General features: G+C 43.4%; 1 protein-coding gene across 7 annotated transcripts in view; it reads left to right on the top strand.

Moving 5' to 3' along the window:
* FAM13A (family with sequence similarity 13 member A) overlaps nt 1-21,293 on the top strand; it is a 286,461-nt gene that overhangs the window by 261,070 nt on the left and 4,098 nt on the right. For 5 of the 7 annotated variants that reach the window (XM_074347120.1, XM_074347142.1, XM_074347114.1 and 2 more), the window contains 9 exons: nt 2,754-2,967; nt 3,473-3,611; nt 4,340-4,421; nt 5,268-5,488; nt 6,135-6,218; nt 13,925-14,020; nt 15,519-15,602; nt 19,979-20,172; nt 20,775-20,876. In XM_074347120.1, coding sequence (XP_074203221.1) covers nt 2,754-2,967; nt 3,473-3,611; nt 4,340-4,421; nt 5,268-5,488; nt 6,135-6,218; nt 13,925-14,020; nt 15,519-15,602; nt 19,979-20,172; nt 20,775-20,876 — 1,216 coding nt within the window. The remainder of the gene's footprint in view (nt 1-2,753; nt 2,968-3,472; nt 3,612-4,339; nt 4,422-5,267; nt 5,489-6,134; nt 6,219-13,924; nt 14,021-15,518; nt 15,603-19,978; nt 20,173-20,774; nt 20,877-21,293) is intronic. The other 2 variants (XM_074347139.1, XM_074347133.1) reach the window with 1 other exon arrangement.

Raw genomic sequence — 21,293 nt, 5'->3', positions numbered from 1 at the left:
TATAAGCATTTCACGTCGCATAGGTGAGAAACTTCACCTCTGTTCTACCTGCAGCTAATGATGAAACGTATCTTTTTATTTTGTTGAGGTTGAAATTCATAATGGTCTCATATTTCTCATTTTTACATAAGTGAATTTAAGAGACAGTGTCACCCATAAGCTAGAATTTCTTCAGTCATGTACTTCATAGATACCACTGGTGACACTAGGAAAAGGGCACATTTGGTCTTCTTGTCAGTGAAGTGTTGGGTCAGGAATGGAGCCACAAAGACAGCTGTGTTAACAAAAAAGAAATCAGTGGGATGTTAGCCTTGAAGCATCAGGTAAGCACAATTCAGTTGCAGGATTAGTATTTTATAATTAATTCAGGATCAGAAGTGTTTTTTTTTTTTTACTGAGATATATTTAGTTAGTAGTCACAAACATATACTGTATTTGCAAAAATTTTGGTACACTGAGATCACATAGTTAAACAGTTTAAAGCACAGGTTAATTGTGGTAGTTTTTAAGAGCTCTTCTGCTAGATTCAGACAGATTAAAGGGCTTCATGATCTAAAGAACACTTTTTCAAACTAAGGTTTGATGAGTAGAAATGTCAAACTAGCCAGCACACTCACACGCCAATGTCAACATCAGACTTTGTCCCCCACCAACCACCGAGCCCTTCCCGGGGGTTCTGCTGCTTTGCCCTGCAGTGAGAGGGCTGCCTGCTGCATTGTTATTCCAGCCATCTTAACCCTTTCCCTGTCCTGGCTCCACTGATTTTAGTTCTTACAGAAAATTACTGCTGTCTTATGAAATACCATGAAAGAGAAGGTGTCATCTTGTTAGTTTAATACTTCCACTTTCTGCAGCTGAAGACTACATTTTTACTGTTTTTCCGGGGATCACTTTCCACTCAGCCTCTCCTTCCCTCATCTCCCCTCGCCCCTCAGCCCACCTGCACTTTTCCTTTTGGCAGTTCCAGTCTGAGCTCTTCATATTTGAGCCCTGCCACTTAGGAGAAGCCAGCCGATCGCGTTCGCACAAACGATGAACAACTCTTCATCTCTCGTTTTAGCCAGGTCTACCTATAAGCATGCTCTTGGCTGCTTTTTGAGACCCAATAGGGAAGACTCTGTCTTTCACACTGCTTTCATTTTTCAGAGTATTTATATTATCATCTGTGTTCCCAGATGATTTGATTGTCTTTCACTTTTGAGAACCTGTGGACATCATATCACATGCAGTTAACATTTTTTTAAATTAAAGTGCTTAACTCTCCTCCTACACTGCGGGGTCTTAAAACAGTTTGAGACGATCGCCCTTGTTCTTGAAGCGCCTGGCACATCCTAAGCTGAAGCAGTGTCCTGGAGGGCAGGAGGCTGAGTGTCCAGACCCAGTGCTTGTCGTTGATTAGGTGTTTGCTCTTGTCTTCCTTAGGTTTCAGTTTCCTTATCTGTAATCTGTTGGGTTGAAATCAGTGGTTCTCAGACTTGACTGCATTTTGGATCACTTGGGAAGCTTTTCAAAGTGTGTGTGTGTGTGTGTGTTACATATCTGGACCCTCACCTCAAAATTCTGTCTAACTGGGTGGTGTGAGGACCTGTACATTAAGAGTTGTTTATATTTCCCTCCGTGATCCTAACATGCAGCCAGGGTTGGAAAATCATTAGATTAGGTGATGTATGAAGTTTTAACCAGCTTTAATGTTCTCTGATCTCAGTATGATCTCTTTAAATGAAATATTCAGTAAGCACTTGTTTTAGATAATTTTATAGATTTTATAAATACTTGAAGATTGTTCCATGATTCAAACTGTAGGAATCCCAGAATTTAAGATCATGGTCAAATTCCAGCCCTGTGTAAATCACAGTATCCACAAGTGCATTTAAAGCATAACTTATTTTAATGAAAAGAGTGTTACAAATGAAATACCCTATATCATCTGAAATCTGTCCTTAAACTATGTTAGATAGGATTTTTTTAATGAGGAAAGGAATACATTGAGGTAGGTCTTGTAGTAAAAAGAAAAAAATATCAACGCATTCCTTTCTGACATGACACATCAGGATTTTGTGCTGGGTTTTTTTCTTAAAGTTTGTCTAAAATAATTCATACTGGTTTGTCCTTGTAAGGCATTTTTTTTCTTTTTTGACTGATTTGTGTATATATCTTACTTTAGCTGCAGTCTGAAGTAGTTTCTCAGGTTTCAAGTACAGAGCATGCATTTTATACATGCTAAATCCCAACCCGCTAAGCAGAAGCACACAAAACAGCTTACTGAATGACCTCCACAGAGGGTGCAAACTCCTAAATAAATGGGCTTTCGCAAGATTAATGTGATTCCTTAGCCTGATTTCTTAGTTGTTTCAGTGAAGGATGTACAGCCATGATGCCAGACCCCTCCCTCCCTGACACACATGCATTTCTGTTCCATAACGCCCTCACCTGGAGGAGTTCTTGTCAGTGATCTGCAGGGGAGGTTGGAAGCACACACCACTGGCTGTCCTTTTCCAAGGCTGTTCCTCAGTGCAGCCCTAGTGAATTCTCTTTTGAAAGCAAGTGAGGATGGAGATAGAAGGTAGATGATGTCTGTCAGGTAGATTTGGTGATTCTGGTCAGGGCACAGCCTCCGGAGTCTGAGCCTTAAATCTACCATGTAAAACCGTTCAATGCCCCCTAAACTCAGTGCCTCCCAATGCACTCGGAAAACTTAGGCAACAACTGTGCTTTAAAGAACAATGTTGCCCTCTTACCCTTGTTATTTCCAGAGCCCATCCCGGCTTTCTCCTCGTGGCCCCAGGAGAACGTGGACGCTGACGAAGCGCGCCTCTCCCCGCAGGCGGGGCGCCTGATTCGGCAGCTCCTGGATGAGGACAGCGACCCCATGCTGTCTCCCCGCTTCTATGCCTACGGGCAGAGCCGGCAATACCTGGACGACACTGAAGTGCCTCCTTCTCCCCCCAATTCCCATTCCTTCATGAGGTACGTTTCTTTATGTTGCTGATTCGCAAATGCATCGTCCCTGTAACAGGAGGAAGAATAGGACTGTTGCTGATGGCCAGTAATTTTTTTTTTCATTGAGTTGTAAGTATAGGGAGGAACAGACTTGAAAGCCTCCGTCCTAGTACACAGGCTCGGTTGTAATCTTCCACTTGACCTGTGGCCCAGCTACAGCATCACAGACTGAATTTCCATGAGCACCTCCTTTCCAAAGCGCTCTCAGATTTAACTTTGAGCCCATTGTGCACATTTCAGTCCTAGGTTTCCCAAGTGTAAAAAGTGCGCTGGAGAAGATTGGACCTATTTAATAGGGAGGACATACAGAGGTCAAGGTCACAAAATGAATTGGCCGTCAGCTTTCCTTTATTTGAGAAGACGGACCCCGTTTGGATCCCCCGCCCCCGCCTTGCCGCACCCCTCATCCTCAGAGCCCCTCCAGGCGGCCGCGCACGCTAGTGGGAAGCTGACCCACGTTGTGCCCTCACAGGCGCCGCAGCTCCTCCCTGGGCTCCTACGACGATGAGCAAGAGGACCTGACACCTGTCCAGCTCACGCGAAGGATTCAGAGCCTTAAAAAGAAGATCCGAAAGTTTGAAGACAGATTCGAAGAAGAGAGGAAGTACAGGGTAAGCACCTCCCCTCGGGTTCTCTTTGTCCCCGCCCTCCCCTGACACGCGGGGCCAGTGCATCAACAGCTCAGAGAAGTGATAACGGTGAAGGGAGATTTCCAGGGAATCTCACAACAGAAAGGCAGTACAAACTGGGGAATAAACCTGATAAACCCCAGACATCATGGATCAGCATTTTCCTCGCCCAAGTGTATCCTTAGCAAGTGAATTGAATGCTTTCGTCAATGTTTAACAAATTAATTCGTGAGCAGGGATAGGAGAAATCATTTAATGGAGTCTTTTGTTTGGCTAAAATCTTAATTCAAGATTATCTTCTAAAATTTTATTAGTACGAACCTCATTCTACTCTCTCTAGCATTTCCCACAAGAGTGGCAAAAAGGCATTTTTCTTGATTACTGTAATGTGAAATATCGCATACCTCTCTGCTTTCTGTTCTGTTAGCCTGAACAGTCCAAATCACGGAAAAGGGACCATGGACCATATAGAAGTCCATGATCATGAAAATTTCACATTTTGCCTCTGAGAAATTCTTGGAAAGAATCAAAAATAACCAAATGTAAAGAAGGATAATGGAATTACACCTGTGAAGTTGCTCTGATTGATTATGGTTCATTTATTATTCCACTGGGACTCAACTTTTCCTTCCTGTAAGCAAACTCATGGTCAAACTCTTCTTTTTCCTGCCACAATTCCAAAACACTTACTCTAGATTTCCTTTTCTCAGCCTTCCCATAGCGACAAGGCAGCCAATCCGGAGGTTCTGAAATGGACAAATGACCTGGCTAAATTCCGGAAACAACTTAAAGGTAGGTAAAGTTCTAGACCGATGGCATGGTCTCCAGACAACAAGCCAGGTGCAGAAGCCACCATCTCAGTGCATGTTAAGTGCCACTCACCACTAAAATATTCCAAGAAAGATAAGTTCCCTGAAGTTGCTTCCCAGGGCTCTCCATATTCAGGAGAGACTTCCCCCCATGTCTTCCCATGGCTGTAATCGCAGGGGAACCCAGATCAGCTAAGATGCAAAATCTGCAGCATTTTTTTATTTCCCTAAATCTCCAGCATAATGATGATGGTTTCAACTCAGCACTTACTAGGTACTTGTTTAACAAGGCTGTATGTATTTGCCATGGAGTTAGGAGAAGACATATTGACACTGATGAAAATGAAAAGGGTTTGGTCCCTGTCCCTCAAAGAACTTGCTGTCTTTTCGGAGATAGAGCCATGCAAACAACTAAACAGAACATAAAGTGAAAATCATTCCAAAATGAGGTTTATAAGCCATACAAAGTTGGCCAATACTTGGGCACTCAATCTGTAAATACCTGTGGATGGCAAGGGAATCAGTATAGGAGGACATCCGCCACATTCTGAGAACAGTGAACAGGTTGGGGTGGCTAAAGCCTGGATGCTAAAGAGCTAAAGCTTTCTCAGGAATTAGGGTTAGGAAAACATTCCAGATAATCCAGGAAGACATGATCATTTTCTTGGGTTTTACATAATAACCCAGGGATTTCTACTAATATTATAATTAGATACTTTCTGGGGGGAAAAAAGTCAGGGCTAAGTAGTTGTTAACACCACAGAAAAACAGTCTGGGTTCAGCAGACATCAATTCCCATATGTCTCCACCCCTAACTCTTTCCGGCTAGAGTCAAAACTGAAGATATCAGAAGAGGACCTAACCCCCAGGATGCGGCAGCGAAGCAACACGCTCCCCAAGAGTTTTGGTTCCCAGCTTGAGAAAGAGGATGAGAAGAAGCAAGAGCTGGTAGATAAAGCAATAAAGCCTAGTGTGGAGGCCACGCTGGAATCTATTCAGAGGAAGCTCCAGGAGAAGCGGGTGGAAACCAGCCGTCCTGAGGATATTAAGGTGTGATTCTCTGAAGGCCCCAAGCTAACTGCTAATCCTCAAGCATTCCAGTCAGCCTGGTGGAAATTCAGGGCATGCCCCAGGATCCCAGTGGGAAGGGCGATAGAGCAGTGCCTTTTTAGACCTCCCACCCCCTCATCTTCCACACTCCGTGATGTCCTGAGATGCAAATGAAACAACCCCAGAGAGTGTTAACTGTAAGCACTTTGGGTTTTGACTACCCACTACAGTGAAAGCAGAAAACCCTATCATACAGGTTGCAGAATGGACTTGTTTAGGTTAAAAGACTGGTGACTCTCTGAGGTGGGAGGATTATAGACAAACCTTTGGGAATGTGTTTCCTGCAACTGTAGTCATTGCTTCAGCCATTAGGCTAAGCCCTGTGTGCCTCACAGCCTGGCTTACCTGAGTATTCAGCATGCCTTTGCTGTCTCTTGGGAGGTGAGTACCAGTAGGCGATGCTTCTGCAAAGCTATATTTCTAGCAAGAGGTCAGGAATAGCTCATGCCTATAGTGAGCTTTGGGTAGAGCTAGGGAGAGCAGTTATCTAAGATTCTTTTTAACTTCGGAAAATTTGTATAACAAAAGTTGGGCTGTTCATAAGTGTTTTCCCCTCTCTCATTTCTCTATCCTTGTGTTCATACAGGATATGACCAAAGACCAGATTGCTAATGAGAAAGTAGCCCTGCAGAAAGCTCTGCTGTATTACGAAAGCATTCATGGACGGCCGGTATGTGAGTGCGCTGAATTTTCTGTGGGGGTCAATTACCTGGCTTTAGAAATGGATCTTCTATGTTCAATATTTTGCAGATGAAGTTCCCTGATGTTTAAATTACTGTATACATTCACCAGAACTCAGCTTTCTGAAGGCTAAACCTATGATAAGAGTTCCGCCTATCTCACAGGTGCTGAATTTAATTACACTCCAAAGGAAAATTAGCTGGCAAATAAAATGTAGTCACTAGTGTTCTGCTTTAAGGGGAAAATGGTGGAGGGGGGTGTGAATTGGTCCATAGAGCCTTAGAGTGAGGACACTTGCTTGTCCCTCAGTCTACCCCTGTAAATTGTCACTGGCTCTAGGCGTTCTGATCCATAAAAAGAAGGTGCTAAACTAAAATGATTTGCCCTCACATTCAGTTTCCTTGTAGTGCAGTTTGCAGCCAGTGTCTGTCTATAGAGATATTCCAGCTGCCGTCGAGAACCAAAAAGTGTGAGGAATCCAAAATACGGCTTTGCCTTTTTATAACAGCAGGGAACATTTGAAACAGTTTGTTTTTCAGCAAGTGCGTTTATTGAGTGCTTGTTGTCAGTCCTGGGGGAGGCAGTAGTAGAACAGGCTTGTGCTCCAGTCCTCAGGGAACGTGTAATCAGAGAGCCTTGTCAGTGACTCTTAGTAACCTCTGTTAGGAACACACGTTCTTAAGAGCAGGTATAAAGAACCATGAATTTATGTTCACAGGTGGGTTTTTCATATCGCCAAAATGCCTAGGTCTCTTTTCCAGTCTCAGCCATAGCTGTATAATCGAGATAGTCTTTTCATCAAAAATATGCTCTTTTAAGTAAGGAAGCTTCCAGAATAATGCACTCGACTGTGATGGCAGGGATTCTGGGTTTTGTTTACATGATGATAAACCTGACCCTCAGTGTCTAGCCCAAGACCCGACACATAGTATGTGCCCAGTAAACTCTCTGTCCATTAATCCTCCATGGTATTTTGGTTCTGAATGTGTGAGGTTTAAATTTAAAAATAAACAGCTAGAGCTTTGCTGATTGATTTTGCTGGCCCATCCCTGCAGTGGAAAAACACTGGCACTCTGGGATAATGGTCATATTTCAATCCAAGTTTTGTTTGGATTTCTTTTTAAAGGCATTGGACCAAACAGGAACTGCACTGGAGCTCACACGTATTGTGAAACTTTGTCCTTCTCTTCTGGGGTATTCAGAACTTGGAGCGATAGAACTGAACTCTTCTAGCAGAGGGAACCCCTTCCCCACGGCAGGCTGAGCCTGTAAGTGTAGATCTCCTCACTGACACCAGGCCGGCCTCGGTGACGGAGGAGGGACTTATGTGTCTTCCTTCTTTTCACTGTGTGGATTCAGGTTATGAATCCTTGAAAGACTCGCTGGCCTGTGGCCCCTGGGATCCCTCAACTGCATTCTAGTCTTCACCTTACTGCCAGTTCAGGGGTTTGTGTGGCGGGGTATTTGTTGCTCTGAGGAGGGCACAGAGGCTCTCGTTCTGCCTGGGGTGTGGCAGTGTGCAGGCCCTGGGAGAGCCCAACCTGGACTCAAACCTCAGCCCTGCTAAGACTAGCTCTGTGACTTTGGGCTGCTTAGGTAACTGTCCGAGCGTCAGTGCTTTGTCTGTGTGATAGATGTCTGCTGTAGGTTGTCATGGAGACTAGATGACATTACACACACACACACATTTACCTGTAGGCTGTCTGGCACTGAGAAAGTAGGGCAGAGTGGCTTTAGGGGATTCCTCAGTGAATGACAGGTTTCGCTTCTGTTACAATTCTATGTTCTGCCCTCTGCTGCCTACTTATTAAATGATTGAATCAGGAGAAGTGTGCATTTTTTAGCACTCTTATCATTAGAAATATGAAATATTAATTCTCAGCCCTTTCTTTCATCATTCTTTCAGATGAAGGAAGAACACTTTTGGGCTCTGGAGTTTAGCATCTCTTAGGGCAGGGGACCAGTGCGCTACAAAGTCTGAGTGTCATTTATTCCTGGGCCCAGCTCAGACTCTCTGCCTCTCTCTGAAACATGATACTCCAGCCTCCTCAGGAAAAGCAGAGTTCACTTGATATCTGGCCAGTCTGAAAATCAAGGAGTGGAATTTCCATTCTTAGATCTGTGGTGTCACCATGGACCCTGGACTTGTAAATACCATTTGGGCAACACTCCTCTTAAAAGAAAAGTACATAAACTTCCAGAGATAAAGTGTCATTCCAAACCCCAAGTTTTTCTAGAAAAGCAGATGCTTAGAGCCTGATGGTTTTTCCTGAGTCTGCAGATTCTGGTTTAAAAGGACACTAACAGTCCTAATCACAGGCCAAAACAATTATCTGCTACTTCTGTACACTTTTTTAACAAGGCTGTTTGCTTTAACAGGATATCCTACAGACAGGGACATGTATGGAAAACTGACATGCTCATTTACATACCTGCCCTAGGAATTATTATTAAAGGGTGTCCTTTTCAACATTTTAGGGTCTCATCAGAACACCGCATCACAGAACCAGTGCAGCTCACCACATAACCTTTTCAGACCTCGATGTTGGTGTAAATGGGAGACTGGGTGGCTTGCTCAGAGCTTCTGGGTCCTCACTGATGTATTTTAGTCTTGGGTTTTAAAGCCCAGGAACTAACATGACACTAAACATACCATGTTCAAATTTAAATACAAATTCTAAAGCAGATTTATATAAATACTATCGTTTAGTTACCTGCTGTTTGGGATTATCTGATCTTTGCACTGTCAGCCTACTTGTTTTTACCCAATAAAACAGAAAAGAGAGTCATTTTCTAAATCAGCAATTATAAGAATCCATCTCATTTGTCTTCTCTCACTAGCAGTCCTTTAATTCAGAGGTACCCCTCCCCACACAAATTCAGACCACTTTTTGTTGTACTGATGAGATTTGGGGGCAGTGTCATTTCTTGTCATCTGTCTGGGGCATAATCTCTCCCAAAGTGGGGCCTCTTTGCTACTGTTCAGAACTAGAAATCTTTGTGAACTCAATACAGGCAGAACTTTCAGCTTGGAGGTGGAATTCTTTACATTAAGATGATAACTTGGTCAAACCCTATCAGAGGAAAATGCTATCTTGTGACATTTTTAATACGTCTTTAGGTCCCTGTGTTAAGATCCTGCTTCACTTCATGTCTTGCTTATTTGTAGACGGAAAGAAAACTGGACAGGGAGTTAGTGCACCTGGGTTCTGGACTCGGCTCTGTTGCCTTGGGCAGATCAGTTCCTCTTGGGTGCTCAGCTTTACCACATTAAAAAACAAGGCTCTTCTAGCTTTAACATCCCATGGTTCCAGTGTCATCTCTTTTTTTCAAGTTAAAAACATCAGTCATTGTCTCTTTCACCTTTGCTGCACTGTCCAGATAACAACAACCAAGTTGATGTTTCTGTAGAGAAGCTTTATTTGAGGCTAAGACAAACACCATCACAAAAAACAAATGCTTTCCTCTAATCAGGCCTTTGTGACTGCCGTTTGAGACTTGCCTCTGCTTAAATGTGGACAATACTGGCTGGTGTTCCCTCTGTACTTTGACATATTCTCTGAGATTTAGGTAGAAAGAGACCAGTTGATGAAGATTTCTTTTCATCAAAAACAAAGATGGAGTGGAAGGCGCTACCTTCACCCATCAGATCTTCATATCTAGATTTACGTGTTGTCTTGCTCTGTGTGCAAAAATACATCTTCATCTTAACCCTATTCCTACACATTGAAAGCCACTCAGTGCTGCCACTTAAATGAAAACTAAAGGTTTGAAGCAAAAGGAGTGAAAGTATGTTGAAAAGACAATAGATGCTTAGCCTAAAGTCACTTTCAAATAATTATGGATCATAAAGATTTTCTAATCTGAATTCTGCAGAGGCTCTGAGAACGTCACTGGCTCGTTCACAGGCCCATTCGTGGTTAGTGGTGGAGTCCCTGAGCAGCTTATGACCTGAGAATAAGATTGTCAGCTTCCAGTTTTCCCACAGTCTATTTAATATCAGCAGCCCCTTTTTAATAGTTCACAAGGTGCTGCTTTGTTTCTTTACTCTTGGTTAGATTTTGGCTCTGCTCGCAAATCCAGCACTGATAACTGCATGAGAAGTGGCTTTATGATGGGGGAAAGTCATATTGACTATTGGTATCACCAAGCCTTTGGCTTCAGACATATATCATGGAAATAATTCTTGTGTAAATCAAGTAGGATTCTTTCCACCACCTCAGACTTAAAGATCACTGATACTTTCCATGTTTCAATACTTCTAGCAAATGTCAGTGTTAACTTTGGTGGAATGATGAGGAGTTTTGACTCTCCCTAGTCAAAAACTGGATTTTATCAGATCACTCACAGGTGATTAATTCTAAGGGTCATTAATTTTATAAATGAACAATTCATAGAAAATCTAAATATCAGTGTCATAAGCCAAATATAAGCCAGCTATCCTCTTGATCTACTCTAACTAGAATATCTGGTTTTCAAACAAAGAATTAGAAAGGAAATTGGTTTCTTTCAAATTTGCCATATCTGGTAATTTTACCACTAAGTCTCCTTCCAAAATCCAGTGTATCCTTTTACAATCCAAAGATGTTTCTGCCAAGCAACCACAGTTGACCATTGACCGATGGCAGAGGTTAGGCCTTGTTCAACTCTCAGCATAATTGAAAATCTGACTATAGCTTAGAGCCAGCTCTCTGTATCCACAGTCCCTCCACATCCAAGGTTCAGAATCCATGAATTCAACCAACCGCAGACCGTGTAGTAATGTAGTATTTACCATTGACAAAAGTCCACATATAAGTGGACCTGTGCATTTCAAACCCACGTTGTTCAAGGGTCAGATGTAGTAGCAGGATGCTAGTCTGCAGTGGGGAATGCTGGCTCCTTATTATTTTTATTTTCTGTATGTCTTTTGGTCACTAAACCATCTGTTGTTTATCTTTCACAATAATTTTTCACCACAAGTCATGTGTTGACAGTTAGGATGTGCCTTAATCTCATCTGCAAACACATTTAATGGATACATCTTATGTTAAAAAAAAGTATTCCATGTGTTCCTAAATTTTGTCATTTTACATGTGAGATGGTACAAGTCACTCATTTCTATTCCTTACATTTCTTTGTGGCTATTAAATACAGAAAAGAGCCCAAATTATAAATATGAATATTGATAAATTTTCATAAAGTAGACAAGTCCAGGTAACCAACATCCAGGTCAAGAAATAAAATGTTGCCAACCTTCTCTGGAAGCCCTTATCCTGTCCCCTTCCAGTCAATACTATCACCTTCCACCCAGCAACAAAAACAATAATCCTGACTTAGAACACTATAGATTTGACTTGCTTATTTTTAAACTTAATCTTACAGTATACATTCTTAGGTGTCTAGCTTGTTTTCCTTGGCTTTATTTTTGTGAGACTGATCCGTGATGCAGTGATGTTGCTTATAGCTGTGACTCATTCATTCTCATGGCATGTATTCAATTTTGGAAACCCACCTTATTTATTCTACTGCTGTTGGGCATCTGGATGGTTTCCAGTTTGGGGTTGTTATAAAAGTGCTTCTATGAACATTCTTATAATATATGTCTTTTGGTGACATTTATATGTCTTATGGCCACGTTTGTTTGGTGTGTACTTAAGAATGGAATTGATGAGTCATATGTTTAGCTTTAGGAGATACTGCCAAACAGGTTCCCAACACGTCCCACCCCTGCAGCAGTGAGAGAGTCCCAGCTGCTCAGCATTCTTTCTGACACTTGACACTGTACTTTGTTTTAGCCGTTGTGGTAGGTATGTAGTTACTAACACCTGTGGGTCAATCCTCACTCTTTTTGTAGAAATTAATTTGTGTGTTCCCTTCCAGTTTTGACAGTCATCTTTCATGAAATACCAATTTAAAAACTCCTTTTGATGTGGTAGATGGTAAAAGCCAGAAAAAAATACCGCCTGCCTCTTGAATTGTGGTAACAGGAAGAGACAGAAAGAAATGGTTATTATTATTACTGCTGGTGATAGAAAATAAATCAGGATGTTTTTGCATAATGTCTAGCTTGTGAAGTTTAGCCAGAGTTCGCTTATTGTTGACCACTTTGAGAAAGGCAAATAAAAAAGGCAACAAAGTATAATCCATTCATGCCTAATCCAGAGTCGCCTTCAAAGTTGAAGGCCTGTAAGAGAAATGATCAAAGCTGATACTATTTGCCCTTCCTCGCCTCTGTCACTCTTGCCTTATGTGTATGATAGAAAGAAAATGCAGACGACCAACAGCAAACTTGAAGCACAGTTACTTCATCTCTTGCTCCGTTTAAGTAAGCAAACGTATACATGTGAATGTGGCATACCTGTTTACATTTGAAATGTCCATTCTCCTCTTTTGCAGATATTTGTGGAATATAGTTTTCATGTCAGGCACTGAAATAGTTGCCAGGGATACAGAAGCACAAACTCCTGCTCTCGAGGGGCTTACAGTCCAAAGAGAAGACAGACGTGTCAACAAATAGTTACTGCAGAATATAAATGTGTCAGCCTTTGGGGTGGCTATGACAAAATACTGTAGACCAGGTGGTTTATAAACAGTTGAAATTTACCTCTCACAGTTCTGGAGGCTGGGAAGTCCAAGATCAAAGTGCCAGGGTCTGGTGAGGGCCCACCTTCCGCTTCATAAACAGCTGTCTTTTTGCTGTCCTCACATAGGGAGCTCCCTGGGGTCTCTTTTACAGGGGGCACTAATCCCACTCATGAGGGCTCCACCCTCGTGACCTAATCGCCTCCCCAAGGCCCCGCCTCCAAATGCCATCACACTGGGGATTCGTTTTCAACATATGAATTTGGTACAGGAGGGGGACCCGAACATTCTGTCTATAGAAGAGCATAGGTGAGTTACAAGGTGCACACAGGTTGCAGTAGGTGACACCAGGAGAGAATGAGCAGGTCTTCCAGAGAGGGGGAGGTCAGCAGACGGCTGCACGGGGGAGGGCGGGGACTCTTGGTCTGGACTTTCTCAAACCAAGGAGCAGAGAGGAGGCCATTCCAGGACAGAGGGAGACAGACGAGGAGGTATGACATAACCTCGTTGCTCTCTGGCGCTGGAGTCGGTGGGAGGAGGAGAAGCGGCAGGTGGTGCACCAGGGGGCTGGGCTTGATTTCTCCCCTCTGCCTGTGGAGTCAGGACTTCAAACATTTTGAGCCCTGTGCCTGATTTTAGGGATACAGAGATGAATCAGCCCATGTATCCTATCAGCATATGTTCCTTGAATACCTACTGTTTGCCAGAATTTGTCCTTAAAAACACAACAATTCCATAGGGAAGAGAGACTTTTTTTTTTTTTTTAATGATTACAGAACTGCCTGGTAAGCAGCGTAACAGAAATACATGCCTTCTTCTTCCCTGGACCTGGAAAATAGTAAATCATCTGGAAACTCTGAACCCCCAGGGGTTTTAAATAGGGAACTAATGACTAATAATGATCATAGTTTTGATTGAGGAAAAGCAGTATGGCTGATGGAGTGACTTCCAATGATCTGCCGCTAAAGTAGATATTTTACATGGCCACTGACTAATATTATCAGTTGAAATAAATTTTGCAAGAATGGTGGGACATCCGCTGACTCACCTGTGCTTTCTCTCTGCCCCGAGTATGCAAGTCTCCCAGCCACCAGGAGCCAGCTCCTCAGCTCTGCTGTTCTTGCATTTCAGGTGAGCAAGAATGAACGCCAGGTCATGAAGCCACTGTACGACAGGTACCGCCTGGTCAAACAGATCCTGTCCCGAGCCAGCTCCATCCCCAGCATCGTGAGTACGCCCCGCACTCCAGTCAGTGTCCCGGCTGAGCGGGCCCTGCTGTATTAATAGGGCCCTAACTTGCCTGCTGATGAAAGAACAGTCTTTCATAGTTGAACCTGCCCTTAGTATCAGTGGCCGCTAAGCTTGAGGGATGAAGAATTTATCAAAGACTTCTGAGGCTACGTTTGTCAAAAATGAGCAGATCTGAAGCTGACTGAATGTTTTTCCCTCTGGGGGAGATGCTTTGACTGAATACACCCATCTGACATGTGCTGGGCCAGCTCCCCAACCCTTTCCTCAGAGACAGAGCACTGAGGGGACAGGGCCGTGCTGTCTCCAGGGCCCCCACTCTAGAGGGTGCCTCTCTGGTCTTAAGGGTCCTCTGTTCATGATCTTCTCTCCACCTCCAGGATTAGGGTCAGCCCCTCTGGAATCATACCAAGGGAGAAGTCCTCTGAGGAGCTCCAGTGAGGGAGCCTCCCTCTTTTTGGAGGACGTAGGAAGTGTGAGGTGGAAGGACGGGAGGGGCAGCTGACAACTGTGAACCGTGCTCAGTGGCGGCCATCCTTGGACTTGGCTGCTTTCGGCCCCTCAATTTGGATTTTGTCAAGAGTAGGAAACAGTGACTGGCCCTGAGCTCTGGGAAGGCCTTCCAGGCCCCGGCCAGCTGGCTCCCCTCCCCAATCTCAGCCTGGGCTTGGCCAGCCCAGCCACAAGGGCAGTGTCCCCACCCCGTCCATCTCCTGCGTCCTGTGCCTCCATTTCAGCGCTCTCCTCCCAGGGGACCCCGGGGCTTCCCCTGGTGGCTTTTGGGCTCTGCAATGAGCAGACACAGCCTCGCTTTTATGTTGGTGCTGGCGTGTGCATTCTCCTTAGCTGCTGCTCTCCGATTGAGTCTTGCTTCAAATCTCCCCGTTTATTTCTAGGCCCAAGATGTGGTCTCTGCCTGTCTTTTAAACAGTGTATTTGTTCCTATGAACGGGGCAGGGTCCAGAGACCTCAGGCAGGTGTGTTTATGTTTACTTTTCTAGAAATGTCCTGCAGAATAAATCAGTAAACTAACCAACAAAAGGATTAAAGCTAAGGAACCATTTTCATTCTCCAGTCGGAAGTCCTTGGTGTCCCTAAATACGTGAATGGACAGCCTCGCTGTCCTCGATGACCTTTGCATCGCAAGAGCTTGTGCTATTACAGTTGTTCTTGAAGTTACTGTGATTGGGAGGGAAGTGGGGAGGCAGGGGCTTCTCCTCAGGTGGTTCTGCATGCTTGGTTGACTCTCTTGTGCTGTCCTTGCTCTCCTGTGACCCCCGTGGTTGTGGGGGTGAGGGGCTCTGAAGTGAAGCAGCAACTTGGGCAAGAACTTGGGCTGTTTCTTCCTGGATTTCCTGGGAGTCCTTGGTGGGGAGGGGTCAGGGTCTGGAGTTAAAAGGCAGAAATAAATAGTGGTGAGTCAGAGGGGAAGGGAACAGGGTTCGCCATGTAACCTGCCTCTTAACGCCTGTCGCAGGGTTCCCCTTCCAGCAAGCGAAGAAGCCCTTTGCTGCAGCCAATTATCGAGGGCGAAACTGCTTCCTTCTTCAAGGAGATAAAGGTGAAGACCTCCTGCTGCTTACCGCCTGCTACACCCACGACCATCCCGTCCTCGGTGCCCTCCCTCCCTGACCCCGCGCCTCCCTCTCTCCAGTGGATAGAAAGGGGCTGTGATCGGGTCCTTTGTTGACAGCTTCCTGCAGCGTTCCCTAAAAATCCGTAGCTGCTTCTGACCAACTTTAAACAATCCTCTTTGATTTACGTTATAGACCAGCTGATCTCCTTAGTTTCATTTGATTCCCCCGCTTTTCATTTTGTTTTGTTTGTTATTGTTTGGTTTTTATTTTGCTTGCTGGGATTTTTGTTTTGTTTTCACGATGTTTTTTGTTTTGGGTATTTTTTTCCCTCTATTTGGGGAATGGATTTTCTGTACTCTAAAATTTTGTTAAATTAGCTCATCGCGTAACTTTTTTTAAAAAGATCTCATTTGCTGAGTTTATAGAAAAACCAAAATCAACAAAGGCAATATATATAGCACACAGTAAAAAAAAAAATTATTTTATAGACAAATCTCTTAGTTGTCTTTGACAGATTTTCAGTCTCACCCACCCTCCCTTCCTGTGGCCTTCCCCCTGGCACATTTAGTCCTCTGTGCTCTGACCAGCAGTCACTGGGACACACACTCTGGTTTTCCCCCAGTGGTAATACTGGAGTGTATACAGATAATCCTTGTCCTCAGTGGCTGCTTTTGCTAGCGTAGAGGGGACAGACTGTGTCCACGGCTCTGTACAGACCTAATTGGCCTGGACTAAGATCAGCCTCTTTCATGTTTTTGTTTCTAGACAGCTGAACACGCTGACTGCCTTACACAGGGCTCCAGAGATGAAACGTCAAAGTCAATCATTTTTTAAAATCAGTGATTGTTTTTTCCAGCAGTTAAGTCGGAAGGGGGACAAAAACCCCAAACAGAAGTGAGTTTTAAGAGTTTCACTTGTCATATTTCTGTGGCAATCCCAAGTCTGGGGTGGCATTTATTTAGTGTAGTTAGGAATGATTATTTCAAAATATGGGGGCCCCATTTGCACGGGGGGACACCAGTTGAGAACTGCTCCATTTTCTTGCCTGAGTCTCCTCGTAACTGAGGTAAGGAAGCAGAGGCTGCAAGGTCCCCTCTTCTGTTAACTCTGTTCCTTTTCTTACCTCTCAAGGGTCTCAACTACTTCATAGACCTCACATTCAAGTGTCAGGCAGTGATTGTGTTCACTCTTCATATTAACTTAACTAGAACTTGTTTTATAAAAAATGCTCTGTGAAATTTAGGCAAATATCTTACATTGTATCTTAAAAATTAGAGCTACTTTTTTTTTGCAATAAGACTTGATGTTGATAAAAGAAGACAAATATTGTCTTGCTGGTAATTTTACACCAGAATTAAATCACTGTAATTGAAGAAATTTGGGCAATTGTGTGAATGAAAATTAGCATATTTCTCTTAGAAGTATGCGATAAAACTGTTCCTGGATAAAAATGTGTTCTTGAACACATCCCACATATGACACTTACTAATTGCCTCATGAAACAAATGAAGCTACATGAATGATGCTCTTTTGAAAAGAGGATGTTCTTCCCAATCTTATCTTTTAGCTTAGTTTATTTTTTTCACAAGTATATTTTGGCCATGGTTCTTCTCCTGGTCCTCATGGTGGTCAAAATTTCAGATAATTTTACAATGATTACTTTGCTTTTGTAAACAGTGTTGCCTTTTAGTTCATTTTGTTCCAGTTGGCCAAGCTTATCAGCATGTAATTGGATTGTATTACTTCTCAGCAATTGTGATACAATTTAGAATTTGGTGTGTGTGTGTGTGCAGATGAAAAGATTGCATCTAAATGGTTTCTTTGAAAACCGTCCCTGGCTATAAATGCTTGTGGGAAGGCCCCAGCTGTTGGAGAGAGTCAGCTCAAGTTCTGAAGCTCTAGGTCCTCCAACCCCCAAATCCTGCAGATCAGCTAGTCAGTTCTATGCAGCTAAGAATTCTCTCTGAAACTTCTCTGGCAGAATAGAGACATTGTCCCTGAGAAGTGCTTCCATCCTCACGCTTGAAAAGTTTGCAGTGATGAAGAGAGTAAGGTCACTCATTACTTGGGCTTAGCATCAGTGTTATTAGTTAATTATTAGTTTTATGATTATCATTTTAAAAATTATTGACTACAATATAGTCATTATATAATATGTAATTTCAGAATGGATAGGTTTAATAACTATAAAATATTACAATTAATGAAAAGAATTAAATCATAATATTTGGAGTTACTACTATTTGTATTGGATGACTTCCTACATAATAGGCTTAGTTTTGCCTGTGGTACAACCTGGAATTGGATCCTGCTGCTTCCCTGAGGGCACTGCGTCTGTTTACAGTCACCGGCTCTGCCTACGCCTCCCCACCCCTGTGAACTGTTTTTCCTCCAGGTTCTTCTCACTGTTTCTCGCATGATACGGGCTCCAGACCTTCCAGCAGACTAGTGGCTCGGCTCTGTACGCCCACACCAGTCTCTCTGTATCCCTCTTAAGTACTGACACCCAGAACTGAACATTATTCTAGATACGATTTAAGCAGAAGGACAGTGGACCAAGGACTAGTCCTGACCTTGATCCGGAGTCAGTTCTACAAGTCTATGCCTGCGTGACTGTCAGTGAACTTTGAGTTCATCTGAGTCTTTCTGGGGCAGGATGCCTCGACCTCAGTCTGCAGACATTTGGAGCCAGATAACTCTGTTGTGGGGGGCTGGCCTCCACCCACTGGGTGCGAGCAGTGCACTCCAACCACCCCCGCCCCAGTGTGACAACTAAAAGTGCCTCCAGACATTGCCAGACGTCCCCTGGAGGCATACCTGCCCTCAGATGAGAACCAGGTCTTGTGGCCTCACCTCGCTTCTGATTTATACCAACCCCAGCTTCCTTTTCCAAGGGCTGCTTAGTGTCCATGTGTCTTTTTCTCATCTAATTATAGGACCTTGAGTTTTTCGGGTTGGTTAACTTTTTATACTTCTATTCCAGCCTTACGACATAGACTAAATCTAGATTTTGTATTCCAACACACCAGATATCCCTACCCACTGTATTATCTGCACGTTTTGTGAATATCCCTCTGGCGCCTTATCCAAGTGACTGGTGAATGTTGGTGAATGTCGGTCAGGTAAAGAGCCTGCCAGAGCCCTCCCTCCGCGTCCACAGCAGCAGTGCAGCAGCCCCCTGCGTAAGCCTTCACAGCCAGCTCTCCTGCCACAGATCAACACACCTCATTCTTTATTGAAATCCAGATATTTTGCTATTCCTATGACAAAAGGAAGAATGGTTAGTTTTTGTGATTTGTTTTCAAGGAGCCAGTGCTAGTCACTGTTGACTGATTGTTTCTAATTACTCCTATGTTATCTATATATTGATTCCGTCTAGAATCTACTCAGTATCCACAGCAACCTGATGGTCTTATAATCTGAAGATCTGCTGTGCTGTTTCTTTTTCCTGTGATTTTCACAGCTTACTGAGAACAGTTTTGCTTAGCTTCATTGTAAAAAAAACACTGAGTTATCAATATCTACAAGACACGATCTCACATTTTTAAGTTCTGTCAGGAGCTCGGGGTATAATTGATGAGGCTGAGACCGCTGGCTTCATTTCTTAACTGTCTCGGGCTTTAATATGCTCTTAATAGTAATTTGGATTTCTCTTTTAAAACTGAATTACTTGACTAACAAGACATTTATTGAGCACCAAATGTAGGCAGACATGGGCTGATCTGTGGGGGCAGCAGTGAACAGAGAGGCCCAATCTCTCCCTCCATGGAGTTCACAGCAGGTGATTCCACCTGCTCTTCCTCCTTGCGGGGGAGGGAAGGGAGGGGATTGGGGCAAGGCTGAGCGGCTGAGCTGAGCTGCCTGTGCCCCAGGGGTACCTGATCAGGTACTTGACATGCGTTATCTCACTTCTTATAAAAACTGCATGGATGGGACTTGCTACTTCCTCTGACACAAAAGAGAAACTTTAAACTATTAACTGAAAAGCCACTTTTACTCTGTAAATTTTAAAGGGAGTTTAATTTTTAAAAAATTAATAATGAAGCATTTGCTTCCATAGACCAAGCAAGGAGATTGAAGATCTGCCCTCGGCCTTGACAGCTGTTAATTGTGCTGTATATGAAATTTTTTTATAATTTTTTTCCCTGTTGAGTAGCTGTGTTCAGTGTTTGTCTTATTTACTGTGAACATACAGATATTCAGTAACATATACATCATGTGCACATGTGTTGCTAAACATAGATTTAAAGAAGAAACTATATGGTGTCTGGGTAATTAAATGACCGTTAAGTGATTCTCGTAATGCAAGAGGGCCAGAAAAAGTAACCAGATTTTTATTGTGGTTGCTCTGTATCTCCAGGAAGAAGAGGAGGGTTCGGAGGATGATAACACAAAGCCAGACTTCACAGTCACCCTGAAAACCGAATTCAGTGCCCGTTGCTTTCTGGACCAATTTGAAGATGATGCTGACGGATTTATTTCCCCAATGGATGAGAAAATACCATCAAAATGCAGCCAGGACACCGGGCTTTCAAATCTCCATGCTGCTTCAATGTATGTTATTTGGGGGGTAGTATTGGAATGTTTTGGTGAAAATAACTTTCTAAAATATTATTTTAGCCTTTGTACTTAACTAAATTGGCTGACAAAACATGAGTGACTTACCTGGGGTGCATCCATGCAGATAAAACAGTGTGTGTTTGTTTTTAAACTTCTGGCTCAGTGTTTTTATAAGCTTCATCCCCTGTTATTTGAGGGAGCATCTGAGATCTTGCGTAAACAGTCAGAAGGTCTCTGTGATGGCATTGTGTGGTTCTGGTCTCCACAGCTCACCATTTAACACACACTGAGCACAGATAGGTGTCATCTCTTTCCTTCAAAGCAAAATTCGACAAAGCGCCATGGGATTTCACAAGCCCAAAGAACTCATTAGTAACAGGAGCCTTGCAGGAGCCCCGGAAACCGTGTCTATTGTCAGCATGCTCTGGCTTCCAGCGGGTAGGAAACATCCCTTCCTGCTGACCCTGAACTCCCTGACAGTTCCTGTATTCATGTGCTTTCCGCTTTCTCCACAACCCTGTCAAGCTGCACATTCATAACATTTATAACAATTCAGATTTAACTCAGTTTGCTTGAAATTCCTCTGCCCCCCTTAGACCAGAACTCTTGGAACACCTTCAGGAAATGAGAGAAGAAAAGAAAAGGATTCGAAAGAAACTTCGTGACTTTGAAGACAATTTTTTCAGACAAAATGGAAGGTAAGTGCGTGTGTTTTCCTCCCCCACCCCATCTGTCTCTTTTCTCTGTCAGATCTGTGCATTGCCTCCCATGTGGAAACTGCCCCGCCTCCTTCCTGTAACCTTGGGTCTGTGCCCAGGACCCCTTCGAGGTTTCCTGTGAGATGGTGAGGTTTGTGTGGTCCTTCAAGAAGAAATGCTCCTTGGAGCGTATCCAAGACTGATGCAGAGTCAGCTAATGTTTGTAAAACTAATCTGTCACATCAAATTCTAATCTAAAATGAGCAGCTTAAAGCTAAGTTTCTAGCTGACAGCACTGGTTTTGATTTTTGGTTTTGTTTTTTCATCTTAATAAACTTTAAGGAGAAATAAGGAAAGTGGCACTCTAAATCTTACTGGTTTTTAAGCTCATTTTAAAAGCGAAGATGATAGTTGTCA

The sequence above is a fragment of the Camelus bactrianus genome, chromosome 2 (genome assembly GCF_048773025.1).
Source record: "Camelus bactrianus isolate YW-2024 breed Bactrian camel chromosome 2, ASM4877302v1, whole genome shotgun sequence".
Lineage (NCBI taxonomy): Eukaryota > Metazoa > Chordata > Mammalia > Artiodactyla > Camelidae > Camelus > Camelus bactrianus.
Note: the sequence above shows the minus strand (reverse complement) of the source record. Positions and strands in the feature narration are given on the sequence as shown.